The following is a 21,459-nucleotide window of genomic DNA, read 5'->3' as shown; positions in this document are numbered from 1 at the left end:
CTCTCGAGATCGCAACACAAAAAAAGTATAGGTTCACAAGAACGAAAAAAACAAATCTAGTTCTAGTTCTAGCTAGTTGTAAAAAAAAAGATTGGTTCTAGTTCCATCGTTCCCATTCTAGATCTACTATTGCTAATAGTTACGATCACTATTTTCTATTTATAGAGTGTCTTGATTTTTCTAGAAAAGTTTGATTCTTTAAATTTTTTAGAATGACTTACAATTTAGGATGGAGGGAGTATAAAACAATAAGGTAATAGCTAGTTGTTAGCTAGGTCTCATGCAAGACTTTAGCTGACTTATAGGCTGAGGGTCCAAATATAACCTTGATAAGTTTTAGCATCTATTTACATTAGTTTTTTTTTTTGTGGGGGGTCTACTTATATTAGTTACATAGGATTCAAACATACCTTGATTATCCAACCACCTATTAGTAGATGCATCCAAATAGACCCTAATTATCCAACCACCTAGTTCGTAGCTATTAGCTGCTTACTATTAGTTATTACTTTAACTATTTGTGAAGCTTCTCTAAAAACACTTCCAGTTCTAATCTTCATATAGAGTTAGAAGCAAACTATCTAGCACTCACTAATTACAAATGTTATATTTCTTTGCACCAATTTAGGCCTTCGTCCCTTCAACTCTCTCCCTGTTTGACAATGACATCATCCCTAGTGTCGACTCCTTTCAATATGGCCGCCAAGGGCTCTTCACCAATGAGAGGTGACCATCGCGATGGATTGAACTAGTGATCCTCCATCGGTCAACACCATTTTTCTATCCACAACACCTTTGTTGCGGTTCCTCTCATCACCCAAAGGGCCTTCACACAAAGGCATTGGTTGCTCTATTCTACCATCACACTGCCACCAAATATTTGGCTTGCTCAGTGAAGCCATGAAGCACTAGCTGCCAACCCAAACATAGTCATTGCCTCTATCGCCCCAGCTATCTAGGGTCGGTCACATCCACCCATGCCAGTGCCAGGCAAGCCTTTGCCAACCATTTAGCCATAAGAATCATAGTGAGTCACAAGGATTCTCTTAAATATCTAGAAAGTTAAATTTGCACTCAGGAGCAAGTGCATCCTCCAGTAGTGCACACATTCCATACACATCTAAAGGTGATGTACAACACATGCCCTTGAGAGTGAAAAACCATGTTTCTAAAGTCTTCAACAAGTTTTCTATATGTAGTATGCTTGTTCATCGGACAACATCAATTCAAGCAAATGCTAATACACTATGGGCTCACTTGGACAAAGCATTGGATAGAAATTTCCTAGTAGTTAAAGTGGTGCCTAGGTATGGCTATTGGTTGGAACCCTATTTTGTTGGCTAGCAGAGGTATGCCTATTCATCAATTGTTTGATGGAGCCAGATAGCACCCCTCATACTCTAATAGAGCTTTAATGATGTGTACAAAACAATATTCTCCCATGCTTACCTAACTAGGTAATATTTACCAAGTTCTTAGTCTATCTCCAGGTGGTAGTTTTACTTAGGCAACTAATTCAGGCCTTGAACCAAACAAGCCCTCTATGCATGTATATACTCCTTCCATACCCATAAAGAAAATCGTTTTGGATGAGATTTGGATCAAAACATTGGGAATATAAATCATGAATAACTTTTAAGTTGTTGAGTTTAGAAATATGAAAACCATATGAATAGATTTGTCTTGAAAAATACTTTCATAAAAATATACATGTACCACTTTTTGATATTTTTTTTTATAAAAACAAAGAATCAAAGTTAGACTTTGGAGATCGTGTCATTGTCCTAAGGCCACTCTCAATGCATATTTCATGAGAGTGTCATGCACATTAAATAGGGTGCCACATAAGCAAAACTGCTGACTTGGCAGGGGCATTAAATGAAGGAGTTTCATCAGATGAGAGAGGAGTTTCATCCCCATGAAACTCATATGGCTCGATTACCTAGTTTATAGTTTTGGTAACTGTGCCATGAAACTATACATTGAGACTGGCCTAAACGACTTTCTTTATAACCTAAATTAGTAATGCCTTACAACAATAAAAAAAGAGCACTTGAACCATTGACCAGCAGCCTCAATCCAAGAGAACTAGCCACTTGAGCTACACAAGGTCGTTGTAAAAATAACACCCGCAGTGGTATTTAATAAGGGCAAAGAAGAGAAAATGCTCTCTAATTAATTACTCCTTGGTTACCACAATCATGTCATAAACGTCAACTAATTCAGGTATGGAGGGAGTACACTACAAAGAAAAGTGCCTAAATCTAATTTTGTTTGATACCAGGGGTCTACGATTCATGACTAGTTTAGTTCTTACTTATAAAAAGGTAGTCCAATAGATATTTGCAAAGAGCATAGTTCTTGGAGATCAAATTATTTGGCATGTTATTATATTGTAATTGTAATGTTTGTTGGGGACCAGATTATTTGACATGTTATCATATCATAATTGTAATTTCATACGAGAACACATATATTTGACCTTCGCAGTGTTGTGTGTTTCTTGGAACCATTAAGTAATCATAGCTCCAACATATTTATAGCCTTTTACATCCATTGCATAATGTGTCCATGTTGGAACTAAAGTTATCAATTTTAGAGACCTTTTTGTCATAATACCATAAGTGTTCTTGACCAAAATATATGCATAATGCAAAGAACTTATTTCCATTTACATTACAACTTTTACATTTAATTTATAAACACATGCTACAAATGCCAAACAACTACCATATATCGTAGGCCCATATGACGTTATTCGCATGAAAAACCTCTCATTCTAAGAGCTCAAGGTACGGTATAAACCAAACAGGTGGACCTACTTTAGGGCGAAGCCACAACTTCATATATTGTGGATATGCCATGATGCAGTTGGTGGAGTGGAACGAGCTTTTGTAGGGTGAAAACTAATAAATAGAATGTTAACTTTGGTTATTGTTGATCTTTGATAGGTCAAAGATGAAAATGAAAAATATACTATGGTCTGCTGCACAAAGTCGATCTTTTGCAACAGGTTAACCATATATATACTCATAGGTGGAAGCAATCAAGAGCCTTTCATCTTAAAGTGAAAATAGTGCACTATGAATGGATTATCATAATCTCATGCTTTCAATAATTTTGCCATTATTGAATATAGTAATGTGCCCATACAAAATGTGCCAATGTTTATAGTATGCTTTTCAATCTAACATGCCACCAATATAGGTACCAAGTACTAACACAACAATAAAATGTTAGATGCCCCAAGTTTTTTTGAGCCAAATATATGTTTAGGCCTCTTGTTTTCAATAATATCTTGTTTTCAGAAAATAGTAGATTCACTGTCATATTTATTAGTATTGATTGTATCATTTTACCAAATCATGCCACACAAAATCATGTCATGAGAATCTTTGTCATACTTAGACATGTTCAATGATAGTGGTGCAATACATGGTGATATATTAATATTTCATTAGTAATTAAAGCTAAGACCTTCATAAAGAATTGATCAAGCTTGGGGGGGCTATGGCCCTCACTAAGCATGTACAAACATCATATTGGCATGATTCTTGCAAATTGATGGGAACTTTAAGGCCATTTTTCCCTAAATATTCCATGTTAATGGTTTGTTATATAATGTTGTATAATGCCACCTTGTTAATCGCACGCATAAAGATCAAACGAAAAAACAACCACGTGTGGCACACTTAAAAGATTGAAGATATCCAAGTTCTTTTTTCTCTACAGCTACAGATCCAACTAATATGTTTGGTTGAATGCTTACCAACTTCCAAGTGTTGCTATCCTCCATAGTCGTGATGTGTGGACATAGTACGCTCCTTTGTTTTTGGAGGAAGCCAACAAATAACATGCATGGTCAGTTGTGTATCTAGTGGACCAAGGGTATCACACAAAGCTAGTCTCTGGAACAAACAGACAAACCAACTTTGGATAGTGGCGAACTGCAGTGGTGTCACAAAGTGACCGGCATCACAAAAACCAAAATAATAGCTATAAAGAACAGAAGTTCGCAGCACCACGCAAAAACCAAGTGGAGTGATATCATTCTCAATATAAACATGTACAGAAAAAAAATACAAGATTGTACCTGATCACAGAAAACATGAGAGAGCTATTTGAAAAGAACATGTATGGTAATCAAACTTCGTGGGAAGAATTTTTCTTTGAAGGGCTGCAAAGATTTTTCAGGTTTAGTATATACTCACTCAGTACTGAGTACAAGGTATGGAAGGTTCAAATTTTATCTCAGATTATTAGGTACTTTAGTGAATCTTCAAGAGTTTCCAAACCCACTCTCAATCTTGATTTTTTTTTGTGAGACTGAAAAAACTGCTCCCCAACAACTCCCAATCTTAACTCTCAATCTTTAGGCACTTGGGAAAATTCACCCAGTCGCACAAAAATATACGCTCGTGTATTGATCAACCAATATGAAGATTGAAGCATGTGAAGAAAAATAAGGTGTAAAACAAGATTCCCAATATAAATGTATAAGAGAGAAAAAAAATATAAAAACAGCTAGGGTGATTTAGAAATAGTCGAGGATTCCTCGTGCAAAGTTGTCTTCTATATTTTAGGAGCAGAGTTTTAGAAATTATTAGAGAAGCGCAACAAATATACTCTCAACTTTTTGTAGCCACTCAGAAAACTCATTGATTTACCAATTAACTTTTTGGAAACTATTGGAGATGCTCACACTGCTTATAACTCCATCCAAACGTGTTTGCCTTTTAAACCTCATTCATGTATGTCTTTTAAACATAAATAACTCATGTAATCGTTATTGTCAAAAAAAAACTCATGTAATCGTAGCCGGAATCAATAACGTGCATACATGTCTTTCTAAACTATGTCTTAATAGAAAATTAAGCAAGTTAATAACCTAACTAATTAATTAGTGAGAAGCAAATTAGTCTTTTGCCATACACTTTATTTGATCCTAAAATTGTTTACGTAACTTTTTAAGATAGAGGAATATATAGTAAATTACAAAAATATTAAAAAAAATACTCTCCACATTTGACTTTGTAAAATGTCTTTGATGTATGTCAATACTGACACAAACGCTCATGGTTCTAGATATAAGAAATAGATAGACAAGACACTAAGGTCTTGTTTAGATGCGAAAAGATTTTAGATTTCGCTACCGTATCATTTTCGTTTATTTGGGGCAAATGTTGTCTAATCATGGACTAAATAGGATCAAAAGATCCGTCTCGCGATTTACAGTTAAACTGTGCGATTAGTTTTTATTTTTATTTATATTTAATGCTTCATACATGTGTCGAAAGATTCGATGTGACAGGTAATCTTGAAAACTTTTTGGTTTTTGGGTGAACTAAACAAGGCCTAAGTAGATTAACCGTTCCTTGGGAAATATGTTTTTGATTCAATCCAATGAAGAACTTCATATTTGATAGAATTAACTTTGGACTTAAATACGGTCTGTAGTGGTAGATATTCAGGATAAATAAATGATTGGTCTTCCCTTTGGTTGTTTTCATGTGCATTTTTTAAATAAAGTCATAGCGTTAGCCCGAGCACTATACTAGTAAGTAGAAAGTCCAATGGTTACACATAAAAACATCATAAATCTGCAATATCCGATAGTATAGGACTGCAAGAATAATAGATGTAAAAGATACGTAGATTTTGTAAGGATCAAGGGCCTTAATCACAATATTATACTTTTTTCCTCGAACACACGCGGAGAATAATTGTGCATCATTTTATTATGAGTGTGCATAGGGTAAAGGAGAGAAGCGTCCGAAAACAAAACGCATCCAAACACACCTAGGAGAAACTACAGCCCACATTGCAAATTTACAGCTTTTTTAGAACTACAAAATTACAGATTTACATGCCATTTTCTTATCTTTCTAGGTTTTACAGATTTTTTTGTTTCAGAAATTTTGTAAGCCCATTCGTTCTTGGCCCGTTTCCAGCCCGTTTTCCTTTCTTCCGCTCGGGCTCGGCTAGGTTGGCCCAAAGGCCTTCTCGGCCTCCCCCGGCCCCCTCGGTATCCTAATCCTACAAAGCTACGTGGCCGCGGATGGGTGCGACGTCGCAGGAATGCAAACACGGTCGTCCGGCAATAAAGCCTTGTTTAGTTTTTAAATTTTTTCAAAATTTTCTACTATATCGAATTTTATGGTACGTATATGAAGCATTAAATATATAAATAAAAAAGATAATTAATTACGTAGTTTATTTATAATTTGTAAGACGAATCTTTTAAGCCTAGTTAATTTATGCTTTAACAATAATTCTTAAATAAAAATGAAAATAATACGGTAGTGAAATCCTAAAAATTTCGCGAACTCAACAAATCCTAAATCTTTGAGCACCGAACTATTAACGGGACAAATATATCCATGTACTAGCTCATTTCAATGGTCAACGATTCCTTGTTCCCTGTTCGTTTTGCTGAAATTTAGTATCTGCTAATGCTGATGCTCATGTTGAAATATTACAAGAGAAAAATATTTTTTTCGCTGAGAAGTAACGATAAAGTAGTGCTACAGAATAGAGTATCCTTTTTTTTCTCTAATTGGGCGATGAGATTCTACAGAACTAATTCCCTCCATTTTCACGAGCTCAGCTGGAAAGGCCAGATGTCTAATTTTTAAGGTTGATTTGAATATATAAAGTTGGAAATTTTTTGAACCGGCTCAACATGCTCACAATCACAAAGGACAAGTCCATTTCCATATGGGGCCGGGCTGCACGCCGCTACTCACTGCACAGGCCATGAACCGCACGTCTTGTTCACAACAGCTACGCATCAAAGGATTCAAGCCCATTTAACTAGCTAGCTTCAAGTAGAAAATCGGTTTTTAATTTGTCCCTTATGAACTACATTATACAATACCACAAAAAAACTGACTTTTCAATATTGGACATATTAAGTTAGTTTTGTTGGATCTATTTGGGCCTGTTATAATTTTATCATCGAAATCAAATATAAAAGGAAAAAGTCTACATAACCCCCCAAAACTATCTAGGGTGGAATACTTCACCCCCCAAACTATAAAACCGGATATTCTACCCCCTTAACTTTTAAAACCGGTCAAATAACCCCCTCGAGTGGTTTTAGAGGGTGGTTTTGTCTTTTTATTTTTTATTTATTTCCGCTGAATCTTTGAAAAATCATAATAAATTACAGAAAAATCATAAAATAAAAAATTCAATTTTGTTGGACTTTTGATGAGTAGATCTACACAATGAATATATAATATGGTATACTTTAGTACAAAGTTTTTGTTGTAGATTTAAATCTATGTTTTTCTATAATTAAAAAGAATAATTCATATATGTAGTTCTTATGGTTCAATTGTGGTAAATTTTTTATGGTGGGCTCATTATTGTATGCTTGAACTATGGTAAAAATTTCATATCCATTGGATCAAGTATAATTTAGTTATAGATTTATTTAGCTTTATTCTTGTTATAAATCTATGCTTTATCTATAACTAAGTTATTTGCCTCCTGATGCTAGCATATATTGTATATTATTGTTGTTGTGCTGCACAATTCCAAGAACGTAACAGCAGGGTATTGTATTTGGATGCACACTAGCTAGCTAGCTAGTCGATGGTGCCGTGTGAGCGACTTTTGGAAGCAGACGGCAAAAGACATGCATGACGACGCAGAGGCAGAGCGACGTTCCAACAGCGGCAATTGTATGCATTGTCTGATAGACAGACATGCAAAACAACGTACTCCGTAGTAGGCAGACGCCTGTAATTGACATTGACATCCGCTTGATTTTTGTTTCCTCGCCAGTCGCCAGCCCTCAAAGTTCGGCCACTCTCTTGCTTACAGACTCGCCACCCGTAAGTGTTATGAGCGGTATCTTTTCGGTCAACCAACACTGTTTTTTTATACGATATATCAGCGAATAGTATTTTCAGCCAAGAATTTTCAGACCAATCAACTGGCAGGAGCCGTGTCAGGGATCTGTTGTGGAGCTTGGAGTTTGTTGTCTCATGCTGATGTATTCTACTCTTTCTCCTTGAATTTACGGCGCAATGAGCCACTCCCGGTCACAGCTCTCCATGGCGAGTGTGGACATGATAAAGTTTATGGCGCACACAATCCTCGCACGGGAGAGAAGTGCATCGTGGTTGATTGGCTGAATTTTTATTTGGACTTTGAAAGAATAGTTTCTTGCTACATAATCAAGATTATAGAAACTATGGTATGTGTCGACGAAAACTACTAGTCGGTAGTCTATCTTAGGGTATATCCACGGTAGTAGTTTATCGGTAGACGGTGCGTAAGCTACGAACTTATGGTGACGCAAGACACGGATAAGATTTTTATCTAGGTTCGGCCGCCGTGTGGGCGTAATATCTACGTCCTGCGTCTGGTTGTATTGAATTGTGTTGAGATAATGTGTCCTAAGGAGGTCCTTTGCCTCTCCTTATATAGTCCAGAGGGCAGGGTTACAGATCTGGAAACTAATCCTAGTCGGTTACAATTGCCATAGATAGCATAATATCAATTCCTATTCTAACCGACTAGAATCCGGCTTGATCTCCACGTCTTGTTTCCTTGCGCGAAACTCCGAGCAGTTGGATCAAGCCTCAGACTGTCTTCGTGACGGGCCAAGCCTCCTGGCCCAAGTCTAGCCGTAAGGGTATAGGGGTTTATACCCCCACAGCTAGTCCCCGAGCATCATGTATTGTGATGTAACACGCCGTCTTGAGCTTCTTCGACCAGTGAGGCTTGACGTCTTCAATAAGCAGGAAAGTCGTCCAAACAGTTGCAACGGTATTTTAACCAACTCAAAAGACAGTTGATCAACATTGACATCGAAGAAGCAGGTTGTTCGAAGAATGTATGGTGCTCTTAATAAAAAAAGACTTCTTTCCTGGTAAAGTGTGTCCACTTTACTTTTCTGAAAATTACAAACTTTCAAAAAGCAAGCATGTTCACCGCAAGGTGAAGTGTGCCCACTTAGTCCCCGAGCCTGGTAGTAGGTGACGTAGACACGTGGTGCCAGGGTCAAAAAAGTCTTCATAGAAATTCTAAAACTGAGATGCATCGCCAGATGCATCGTACCGATGTAGTCCCCGAGCTTGCTGAAAGGCGAAGTATGAGCCTTGTAGCAAGGTCTAAAAAATAAAATTACCCCTCAGTTGTATATGAGTCCAATTCATAGGTAACTGAGAAGAACAATCCCCAAGCTGTGGTTGGAGAGTGATCGAAGCAAGCCCCGAGCATCGTGAAGGGAGTGATTAACGAGTTCCCGAGCACGGTTGAGAATGTAGACGTGCTCGGTGGTCGGTACTGTCCCCGAGCACGGCGTAGGGACTGGTGGACAAGTCCCCGAGCGTGGTTGGGAACGTAATTGTGCTCAATGGTCGGCACAGTCTTCAAGCACCGCGTAGAGAGTAGTCGACAAGTCTCCGAGCGTGGTTGGGAACGTAAACGTGCTCGGTGGTCGGAGCAGTCCCCGAGCACAGCGTAGGGAATAGTTGACGAGTACCTGAGCGCAGCTTGTCGACTGGGCCAAACTCCTGAAAAATAAATACAGAGAATAGGTAGTACATGTTGTATAAATAAACTCTAGATAAAAAAATCAGTACTGAGATAAGTTTTAGATTTTTTATTATAAAATTAGCACGGGTAGTTAATTCATCCTAGAGCTTGTACCAGCTCTGGTCTAGCCAACAATCAGCATGAGGTGCGGAACCTATACACGCGTGAGATTGCCAGCCTCGACAGAGAGCTACTGCCGACCACCCGGAATGTAGAGGGCGGAACTCATACACGTGTAGGGAGGAGTCGGAGACAGTACCGGCTCTGAAAAACTCGTGTAAAACTCGTGTAGGAGAAAAAACTAGTCGGCTAACCAAAAAGTTGTTTTGAAGGTGTAAGTGCATCTAGCCCTTTAGTGGGTTTTGGTGAATTGAATGACAACAAAGTTAAAGGTCTAACAAGTTTGCTAAGTGTATCAAAGGTTCAACAAGAAAGCAAATTTGATGGTATTTCACATAATGTTCAAATGAAGACCAAAATTGTGTATTGTTATAAACTGAAGCTTGATTGATATCAACACTCATATCAAGAAGATATTCAAGCAAGGATCACAATATTGAAGAAATGGTTTTTCAATGGATGCTTAACATGATGTGACTTGAGTATGGCTCAATAGGGTGAAGATAGCAAGGAAAGGGCTTCGAGGGACTAAGCGAAGGTGAAGGGCAAGCAATGGCTTGTAGACCGAGGTACCATGGCTAAGGTGAAGAAGAGAGTACTTGCATTGAGTCGAGGTACTAATTGAGCTATGAGGAGTCATATTGTGTTGAGGATCAAATCATTAGTGGAAGTGACTTGAAGCCATGGATTGAACTCACATGTGTTGAAATGATTCAAGTCACATGCTCAAGCTATATTTACTCAAAGAGAGGAGACAAAGTTAATTGCATCCCTAATGAAGTGATAGTGAGAAGTGGCATATGAAGACATTGAAGACTCAAGTGGTTAAAATGGTTATATACTTTTGATCTTGAGTTTAGGATATGCCGTACTATAAAGAGGGATGCAAATTTAGTTGGTCTGAGGAAGATAGAGTGCTCAAGTATTAAAACTAAATCAAAAGAGAGACACTCTAGCACTTCACGAGCACGTAGAATAGTTTTGTATGACTTGGGGTGTCGGAAGTCCCGACGTACGTCGGAACTGATGACGTATGTCGGAAGTGATGACGTTCGTCAGAAGTCCCGACACCTGGCCCTCTTGCTACCTCTGCTTGCGCTTGCGTCGGAAGTCCCGACGCGCGTCGGAACTAATGACGCATGTCGGAAGTGATGACGTTCGTCGGAAGTCCCGACACCTGGCCCTCTTGCTACCTCTGCTCGCGCTTGCGTCGGAAGTCCCGACGTACGTCGGAACTGATGACGTGTCGGAAGTGATGACATGTGTCAGAACTGATGACGCGTCGGAACTGATGACGTGCGTCGGAACTGATGACGTTGACTGGTTTTTGTGCAGACTTCTAACTAAGGTGAACAGTGTTTTTAGTGTATGTCGGAAGTCCCGAGATCCGCGTCGGAACTTCCGACGTAGATCTGAACGGTTAGTTTTCAGCTTCTTGTATAAATAGCTTTCTCGACACTTCTAACCGTTGGCCAAGTTATTCACTCGACCAAACCTTCTGAAGAGCACCTCTCTAGCTCCCAAAAACTCCTCTCTTCTATCCCCTTTGCTCCTAACTTCAAATCTTGCAAGGGATTGAGTGAGAGAAGGATTCTTGGTGAGAGAAACATCAAAGCAAAGCTTGAGCACTTGATTTCTTTGTCAAGCCGGTTGGATTTGTGTTTGTTACTCTTGGAGCAAGGCTCCTAGCCGGCTAGGCGTTGCCCGTGGAGCTTCCAACTTATGTGGTAGCCCCGGGAGGTTTGTAATCACTCAAATCATCTAGTGAAATCACCCCTCATCTCAAGAGATTGCTCTCTTGACTTGAGAACGAGGATAGGGTTGAAAGAGACCCGAAAAGCTTGTGTGGCTTCCTCAACAACGTGGACATAGGCAAGCCTTGGTGGCGAGCTGAACCACGGGATAAATACCTTGTCGCTTTGTGTTCTTGCTATTTGTGTTGCTTTCTACTTGTTTATCTTTGATTCTAGGGTTTGGTCCTGATCTACAAATTGGTGGCTCTCTAAGGTCAAGGAAGCACTTGGATAACTTCATCTTACCACTAGGAAGTGGGGTTGTAAGTTATTGGCTTCACAAAGTTCATTTAAGCACTTGTAGTTCATTTCCCGTAGGCGTCGGAACTTCTGACAGTATGCGTTGGAACATCTGACGACGTCGGAAGTTCCGACCTAAACTGTCATCAGTTCCGACAGTTGCTGACAAGTGACTTTGAGTTGTGTAGAAATTTTTAGATACGCCTATTCACCCCCCTCTAGGCGACATCAAGGTCCTTACAGAAGGATAATAAAAAATATTATGCCAAAAATAAATAAAATATTAGAAGTGTACTTATCTTTGGACGAAAGTCTGGTCGGTGACGACAAAATTGTCTGGCCCTCGAGCTTTTTGACTTGTTGTCATGACGGTGGTCGCGGTTGTCGTAGCGCCGTTCTTCGCGGCGATTATTATTGCGACGGGTGGTCAGAGCAAGTAGGCCAAACAACTTGGTCGATGGCCCGAGCAGGTCAGTGTCGTCGATCTGCCTCCCTTTGTAGCAGGGGAGCGGGTGACACGTTGTCGGCGTGGTCGGAGACGTTGCTGAAGTAGTCAGAGTCGTAGCCAGCGTGGTTGGAGCCGTGGCCGACGTCGATGAAGAAGTGATTGGCACAGATCGGATCTACGCCTCCTCCATGGTCGTGGCGGTGAAGCTGTTGAAGCTAACGGTGAACGTGAAGCCGCCCGCCATGGCCGTGAAGTCGGGCATTATGACCATCTTGTTCGTCTGAGAAGCTGTACGCACACCCCCTACCTGGCGCGCCACTGTCGACGAAAGCTAGTCGGCAGTCTACCTTGGGGTATACCCACGGTAGTAGTTTATCGGTAGACGGTGCGCAAGCTACGAACTTGATGGTGACGCAAGACACGAACAAGGTTTTTATCCAGGTTCGGCCGCCGTGTGGGCGTAATACCTACGTCCTGCGTCTGGTTGTATTGAATTGTGTTGAGATAATATGTCCTAAGGGGGGTCCCTTGCCTCTCCTTATATAGTCCAGAGGGCAGGGTTACAGATCTGGAAACTAATCCTAGTCGGTTACAATTGCCATAGATAGCACAATATCAATTCCTATTCTAACCGACTAGAATCCGACTTGATCTCCACGTCTTGTTTCCTTGCGCGAAACTCCGAGCAGTTGGATCAAGCCTCAGACTGTCTTCATGATGGGTCAAGCCTCTTGGCCCAAGTCTAGCCGTAAGGGTATAGGGGTTTATACCCCCACATTATGAGTGCCCTAAGAGTAAACTAGCCTTTGTCTTGGCAAGCTGGATATTGGCTCTCATGTTATTGTTAGGCCAAGTGTTAACATTGATTTGGTTACTCATCTTGAGTTCTAGATCACACATGCCGCGCAACTCCAAGTGTTAACATTGGTTTGGTGCTAGTGGTGGTGGAGCAGGAGCTTTGGTATAACTCTAATAAACTTAAAGTAGCATTGTAATTGTATGCACTATGCAGAGGTGGAAGAACCATTACTCTTTTGCCAACACACACTCCGAAAAGGCCCGTCTTTTCATGAGAGCCTACATGTGCACTTGAAGATATCCCACTCACATGTCCTCTGGAGGAGATCTAGGTTATATGGAGTGAGAGCACATGCCCTCACTCAAAATTGTTAGTAGTGGTACATGCTTATTTTTTAACCATGAGTACCGCTGTACAAATGAATCATAAGGCTCTCACACACTATTATGAAGAACCCAAGCTCTAGGCAGTGCTTGATGAGATCGACAGATAGGAAGCTAAGCTGAAGAAGCCCATCACATGATATGATGATGAACAATTGATTAGATTTGTTGTAGATTAAATTTGCATCAAACATGATTATGTTCCTAGTTATGCTGCTGCTGTGAAATCGTGTTGAAATGAAAGTGGTTATGGGTCTATGGAAACCGTTTTGAAAGTGGTTTTTGCGTCTATGCAGCATTCTGGTGTGGTCTCATAAACTTGAGTCAGAGAGTCCAAAAATAACGAATATTTGAACGCCACTTGGGTTTTACACCGATTGAATTGTATAATCTTGTATCAAAATTGCCAAATTGATGATCTAAAAATAGGTATGAAAACACATATATAAAAAAAAATAGGGGTAAAAATACATGAGCAAAGTTGTCCTTTGGTCTAAAAGTTAACATTGTTAGGTATACTTCACAGAGTAGGGGTAAAGTTTCTTTGAAATCGCAGAGGTAAAATCACAAAGTTAAAAAAACAAGGGCAAAATCACCATTTCGCTTGAAAACTGGGTGAAAATGCTCTAACTTCACCACTAATCATAACCAAGTATTCTTCATTACTGTAGTAGTAGCACTCGGTGCCATATCTTTTCGCTCCTGAGTCTTTGACTACCCACCAACCGCTCTACTATGAGCTAGTACTACGGTAGGATACGGCAGAATGTTGTTTCAGCTTGATTGACACGCATGTGTATTGCCTTGGCAAGGATTAAATGCATGAAGACTTAAATTATATTAGCTGGCACCTAATTAGCCAAATAATTGGGCATACCTACAGTTCAATGATTCATCAGCTCTTGTTGGCTGTACCTTAGGTCTTAAATTCCTCCAGATATATATGCTAGTAGTTCTGAGTTTTGAAACCTGAATGAAACCAAGACCTCCTGTTGTGACTTGTGAGTCCAACAATACTGACTACTGAGCTACAGTTTAATGATTCATCAGCTCTTGTTAGCTGTACCTTAGGTCTTAAATTCCTCCAGATATATATGCTACTAGTTCTGAGTTCTGAAACCTGAATGAAACCAAGACCTCCTGTTGTGACTTGTGACTTGTGAGCCCAATACTGACTACTGAGAAAAAAGAGCACATGCACATCACGTGATCAGCAGAGGAATCCTATATACTGGAGTCTGGAGCATATATATTCCAATTCATTTCTCCTGCAATGCTTGTCTCTGACATCTGAAGAAGTGTGGAATGGCATGGCATGTGACATCTTTCTCCTTGTACAAACCACAAATAATGGATAATGGTCTAGATGAAAAACAGCAAAAAAAAATGCATTTCCAGCTTTATGGAGTACTATAGTACTCCCTCAATCCCAAATTGTAAGTCATTCCAAGAATCTTGGAGAGTCAAAGTATTTTCACGTTTGAACAAAATTATAGAGTGAAATACTAAGATTTGTAACGTAAAGTGAGTATACTAGGAAAATATAATTAAAGAAGAATCTAATGATATTTAGTTGGTATCATAATAATTATTATTTTATCATATAAATTTGGTCAAATTTAGAAAAGTTTGACTCTTCAAGATTTTTGGAATGACTTACAATTTGGGATTGAGGGAGTAGTAATTAAGTTGATGAGCCGCTGGGACAAAAAGGTTTCTGCCGGTATAGTACAGCGTTCCACATGGTACACAACTTTGAGGACATGTCAATTAACAGACGGCAGTAAAGGTTTTTGGTACAAATTGAAACATGATGATGGAGCCGGTATTTGATTACTCTTATCAGCCATTTTTCTCTGTACCTTTAACCTTCTGTCCGATTGTCCCTAGCAGCCAAATTGGACCTTTTCATTAGCTGAACCAAACTACGACTTTTTATTTGCCATATAGGAGTATGATGCAAATGGACCGTACAGTGAATACCTTCCGCTTCACAGTTTTGACACCATTTGGAAGAGAGAAAGCTCATTTGGTTGTTTTTTAGTCCTTAGTTTGAAGTTTGAGCACAAATTTTCTTCTTGATAGGAGTAGAAATATTTATGCCTCTTTTTCACTTTATTATATATAATAACAATTCTGTACTCCAAAACTTTTTGTAACTAAAAATGGAGGTGGTTATAAGGAAAAGGCAGAAGCTGGAAACCTGTAGGGTCCAAAAGGAGACAAGAACACCTAACAGCAGTTAAATCACTCAAGTACTCTGAAAGCCATGATATGTTTTACAGTTATTAATCCATCACATAAACTTCCGGTGACGTAGGCAATTCGAGACAGTTACAAAAGGCTAGACTTTTTCTCCTAGCCTGAGATGATGGGTGGTAGCTTAAATAGTGAAGAAAACGCACGCGTGAACGAGAAGCGAGGAGGAGAGCATGCGCATGAGCTCGGATCCATGTGTCCATAAAGGGCAAGGAGAGGAGTAGGAGCAGGAGACGAATGATGGTGCCATCAGCTCCAGCTCAAGCCCCTCCCTTCAATCCAACTCCACCTCCACAAAAATCCTATCCATTCTCCACCAAACGCCCCCACGAGGAGAGTTCATCATCTCCGGCTAGAAATTGCGTCTTTTTCCGCCTAAAGATTCGTCACTGGAGTTAAAAAAAATTCCCCCTTTTGTTGTCCAGTTCTCGACGCGCCAATTGTTTTTTTTTTTCTTTTTTGTTGCGATTTGGGTTCGTGGATTTGGACCACGCGCACCACCACAACCAATCCTCCTCTCTCCCCTCTCCTTCCAGTCCCATCCTGCCCCAACAATCCCAATCTCCGGAAGAAAGCAAGCATCAAGAAATCCTAAATAGGGGCGCACCAAGAACTCCACTGAGAATCCCCAATCATTTCTTGGTGCATTTGGCCCCCCCTCCAGGCCTCCACCATCATCGAAATTCCCAAGAAAACTCATCCTGAATCGGTCGGTCCTACACCGCACCAGATCACAGCTCATAATTCCAGTGAGAATTCGAAAAGGAGGAAGCAATGACGGAGGTGGCGCTCCTCCGGGGCCCGACCAACCTCGCTTCCACCGCAAGCCGCGCCTCCGCCGCCTCCTCCTCCTCCTCCTCCGCAGCGCTGCGCTATTTAGCCAATGCCGACAGCGACGTGCTCCCAGGAAGCGGCAGCCCGGAGCGCGCAGCCGGATCTGCAGGGAGCCGACGACTCCTTGAACTGCGCGGGCAAGAGGCGGCGGAGGAGGAAGAGGAGCGGTGGTCGTTCTTGGCGCTGCTCTTTGAACTGCTGCGGAAGTCGCTGCTCGGGTGCAGAACGGTGAGCGGCGGCAGCGGCGAAGGCGAACACGGCGGCTGCGGGATGGAGATTGGGTTGCCCACGGACGTGCAGCACGTGGCGCACGTCACGTTCGATAGGTTCCATGGATTCCTGGGGCTGCCCGTTGAATTCGAGCCTGAAGTGCCCCGCCGTGCTCCCAGTGCGAGGTATGTCTCTTGTTCCCTCATCAAAATTGGCATTGAGTTCACGCTTCCAGAAATCTGATTTTCTTTTCGGAATTTACTTATGCAATAACATGGAACTTTTTCTTTAGCTCCAATTTGAATTTTAGCTTGGAGGGTGTCTGCACTCTTTTTTTTTTCCTTGTCTTAATTCCAAATATATGTGGTGCTTTGGTTTGAACAGATGCAGACAACAAGTATTAGATTCTGTTGTGTTCGAAAGTTGTAAAATGGGAAATGATGTTTGCTTGATACGGGGGTGGTTAATAGTTGCATTTTGATGGCATGGTTGTTTCAGTGCTATAGTTTTCATCCTTGAAAAGATGGTCCCTTTTGTTTGTGCTACAGCCTCCATGCTGCTTTGATCTAAAATATTATTGAAAAAGCAAAATTTTAACTGAAATTTTGAATTCTATTTGAATCATGGTATAAAGTATGAACTTGGATTTCGCGTTGGCAGCCTTAGCAGATTTTGAACTATGCTTTGGACTTGGATATGCTTTGGACCACAACTGTGCATAGAAATAATTTCTGCATTTTTTTTCCCATGTTCCATCAAATAATTGGTCAATCATTTTTCTGATGCACTCTTAAGCTTCCATCATTTTGCTGTACTTGCTTACCTCATCTAAGAATTATTTCGATTCAACTAGGTACATAAAGTTGATTGTTACATCATCTGTCATTAGTAAGATTGAAAAGTTGCCAGGGATTCCATGATTTATGTATGGCCTATTTTGTCTTGATTAGATTATTCACTATTCTTTTCACTAGACTTGCAAATTGCTTTGGTTTTTAACTTTTGTTATCCTTCATCTATTGTTCGTATAGTAGACCTTGGCTTCAAATACTTGGTATATTATTTTTTTTTTGTGCTTTGCTATACTATCTGACTTATTATAGGAACAGGGCACAAAGTATAAGAAAAGTACATATGTGTCTTGTATCTTGTTTCTTATTGGGAGTTCCAAGATGTCGGTTTTCAGCATTAGGCTAAAGAATATACAAATTGGTTCTATATCAGTTCCGCTTTATAGAAGGATGGGAGCCTGTGCTCCAAAAGAAGATAAAGTGGCACGAACACCTAACATCTAATCTTCAAACTCAAGGATTGCTAGTATATGATCAATAAAAATCACTTGATAATTGGAGATATTGTTGGTACCATAAATTTACAATTTGATTCTTTAAAAGATGATTTGACATCAAGGATGGTAGTCTCGTGTTCATGTGGGCATATCCTTAACCTTGCAAGTCACATCTATTTTGCTCATTTTTCAGTGCTAATATGCATTTTCTGAAAACATAAATTGTTACTACCATTAAGTTCACTTTGATTAATCTTGTTCATTGGCTGATTAAAACGTGATATGCAGTGCAAGTGTCTTCGGTGTTTCAACAGAATCAATGCAGTGTTCCTATGATTCCAGAGGAAACAGTGTCCCAACAATCCTCTTGATGATGCAGAGACGCCTTTATGAACAGGGTGGTCTTCAGGTGTGTTTTTATGGGTAAACTATGATTCTTAGTCTGTTGCCCTCAGTGTTTGGAACCTTTGTTCTGATCAAATAAGTGTTTTCCTTATTTTGTCCTTTCAGGCAGAAGGTATCTTCCGTATAAATGCAGAGAATAGCCAGGAGGAGTTTGTGAGAGACCAATTAAATAGTGGAATTGTTCCAGATGGCATTGATGTCCACTGTTTGGCAGGTCTAATAAAAGTAAGCTAATTTCTTTCATGTAGCTTATACAATCATAATCATTCTATTGGCAGCATCTGTATCTTAATCACCTGCTTAGTAATCAGATAGTTATGAAAGATCGTGCTTACCTTTACTGGTGGAATTTCATTCCAACGCCTACCAGAGAATCCAGACTTAACTTTCTTGACCATCTCTTTTTCTTGCACAATGATATTGCCTCAAAACCTTTTTTTCCCAATGCATACAAAGTTGTAACTATGGATCTGTGATCTTGCTTTTGGAGAAGTCAAGGAGTTTGGTCAACTTATTTGAGATTAACTGTTTATGCTCATGAGCTAGTCATGTTTACTCCGCAAGACATAAGTATGTTCTCATCCAATTTAATTTTTCATCTCTTTTCAGGCCTGGTTTAGAGAAATGCCAAGGGGGGTACTGGACTCTATCCCACCTGAACAGGTGATGCAATGCCAATCTGAAGAGGACTGTGCTCGGGTAGCAAAATGCCTTCCACCAGCTGAAGCAGCTTTGCTTGACTGGGCTGTTAATCTGATGGCTGATGTAGTCCAAGAAGAACAGATAAACAAGATGAATGATCGAAATATTGCTATGGTTTTTGCACCAAATATGACTCAGGTATTGCATTGTGTTAATCTCATAGCAATTAACAAACTAGCAATATACCTCACCCCGAGTAATGAAATGGTTAGGCATGCTAACTGTACCACACTTACAATGCAGATGGCAGATCCTTTGACTGCACTGATGTATGCAGTCCAAGTGATGAATTTTCTCAAGATGCTTGTACAGAAGACCCTCAAGGATAGAGTGGAGTCCACTCCAGAGGATGTTTTGCTACCCCAGAAGGACCCATCTGATGAAAATGGGCATCAGAAACCCAGCGTGACACTTGATTCTCTCCTTGAGGAAGGATCCAGGCGCCCTTCTTTTGCCAAGGAAGAGCCCCTTCTGAGCAGTCCTGCCCACAGCACTGATGATAAGTCTAATGAAACTAATACGACTTTAGGAGTCACTGCTGCTTTCACTGCCCAGACAAGTGAAGTAGTAACGAGTGTGGAGGACTCCACTAGTGGCTCACAACCTGCAACTGCTGGCCCAGTTGCTATTGCTGATGCTTCGGGCGCGACGGCTACAAATTCTCTTCAAGGCAAGGGAAGCCGAAGCCTGAATCGGAGGAGGACTAGAAAGGGCAAGGGCCAGAGCCAGTCTGGTACACGCACAACACCTGCAGCTGAAAAATCAAGAGGTGCGAGCATCGTGAGCCGGATAAACTCCAAGGTTGAGCGGATCGAAGCATGGAGATGAAATCAAAAGCCATTTCCATTGTTGTTGTGTACTAGATGACTGACCCAGTGTTTCCTGAAAATAGCACCCCGAACTGCTTGCACATTTTGCATTTTCTATGCGCTTATCATTCCTTACTGTATCATGGTCATTGTGTTGTGAGATTTGAGCTTCTTGTCTTTACTAACTTGTGTATCTTTCTTATGGTTACATCTGTGAGTCAATGAAAGATGCTGGTGCTTTCCTTTGTACATTAATCTTTTTTATGCCTAATTTATCAAGTGCCTAAAAGTTCAGGTATGATTGGTGTTGTTGTGCTGGCCTTACTGCTTGTGCCTCGTGCTTGTTTCCCCTTCATGAATATGGAATCCCAGTCTAATTGTCCATTTTCATGTCGCGCTGTTGTTTGATCCTTTGGAATGGTTGTTCTTTTGTTGTACTGTAGAGCATGTGTTTCTTCTTTTTTAATATATAATCGAACTCCTCTGTCCTCTCATTCATTTTTTTAAAAAAAACTTTACTTAGCACCGCTGCACTTACTTAGCACCGCTGCACTTAAATAGTTGAAAGCACTATTTGCTGATTTATCGTAAGAGAATGTCTGAAAAGCCCTTGTGTGGAAGCTTAATGGCCATGCACTGGATGACTCAAATACACGTAGGAGATTTGTGTATCATCATTATATTAAGAAGCAACTAGATACACAATTGTACTTTAGTCGTTCTCAAATAGTTTTGTACATAAACACAAAACGTTTCCGGTCTGATTAGGGGCAGACATATTGGTTCGCTGACCATACTGAATTTCAATCCTTAGCTGTATGGTTTGCGTAGGGCAGACAAATGCCACTGCATGCATGATCACCACCATGAGGATGGAGGAAAAGTCAACTTCTGTATCAGAATACTGAAGCAATGGCCCATCTGTGCCCAGTATGCCAGTACAAAGAGACCACTTCTAGCTGCATTATTGCTCAATCAAATTCCCATTTCTAACGTATGGGTCATGCAAGCCAGTACTGCTTTCTGAAACACCCATTACTATGTGCTCGCTGGAGTGAGTGACGGATCATAAAAGTACTGAATGATTTATTCTGTTCTTAAGTTCTTTTCTTTTACAGGTTTACTAGATCTACACTAAGATTTCCTAGCTTTTCAGAGAGACTACACATGTAAACCTGCACGATGCGACCTATTGCCATTTCGTTAAGATTCAGACAATGAGGCATTCTTCAGAGTTCATAAAGAAACTCAGCCAGGATTGACCTTATTCCCTCTTCTTCATGATATGACATCAGTGTTATTTAGTGACAAGTGCACTGCTGGTCGGAGAAAATTGCCAGGTTGCGATCTCTGTGTTGTTTCTTGGCGCCACTCGAGATCAGAATCGAATTTGAGCAGACAGATGTATATGCTGAACATACCATAACTTCCATCTTGAGCTCAAATACTTTGCTCGGGCCAGACAAATCCCAGTGCAAGATAACCCACCATGAAGAGATGCCTCTTTGAGTTGCAATGTCGCCCTGGAAAATTCCTCTCCCAAACGTATGCGTCACGCGATCTAAAACTGATATGCTGGTCTTATCTGAATTCCCATCCTGGTGAATATGATCTTCT

At 40.3% G+C, this 21,459-nt stretch overlaps 1 protein-coding gene across 1 annotated transcript; it reads left to right on the top strand.

Annotated features, from left to right (window-relative positions):
• On the top strand, nt 15,710-20,140 carry LOC8066986 (rho GTPase-activating protein 5). Its single transcript, XM_002442781.2, has 5 exons — nt 15,710-16,823; nt 18,215-18,335; nt 18,437-18,556; nt 18,941-19,171; nt 19,277-20,140. Exons 1-5 carry the CDS (start codon nt 16,369-16,371, stop codon nt 19,859-19,861), a joined length of 1,512 nt encoding a protein of 503 aa, XP_002442826.1. The 5' UTR covers nt 15,710-16,368; the 3' UTR covers nt 19,862-20,140.

Source organism: Sorghum bicolor, chromosome 8, assembly GCF_000003195.3.
Source record: "Sorghum bicolor cultivar BTx623 chromosome 8, Sorghum_bicolor_NCBIv3, whole genome shotgun sequence".
Lineage (NCBI taxonomy): Eukaryota > Viridiplantae > Streptophyta > Magnoliopsida > Poales > Poaceae > Sorghum > Sorghum bicolor.
This window is presented reverse-complemented; position numbering and strand designations above follow the sequence as displayed.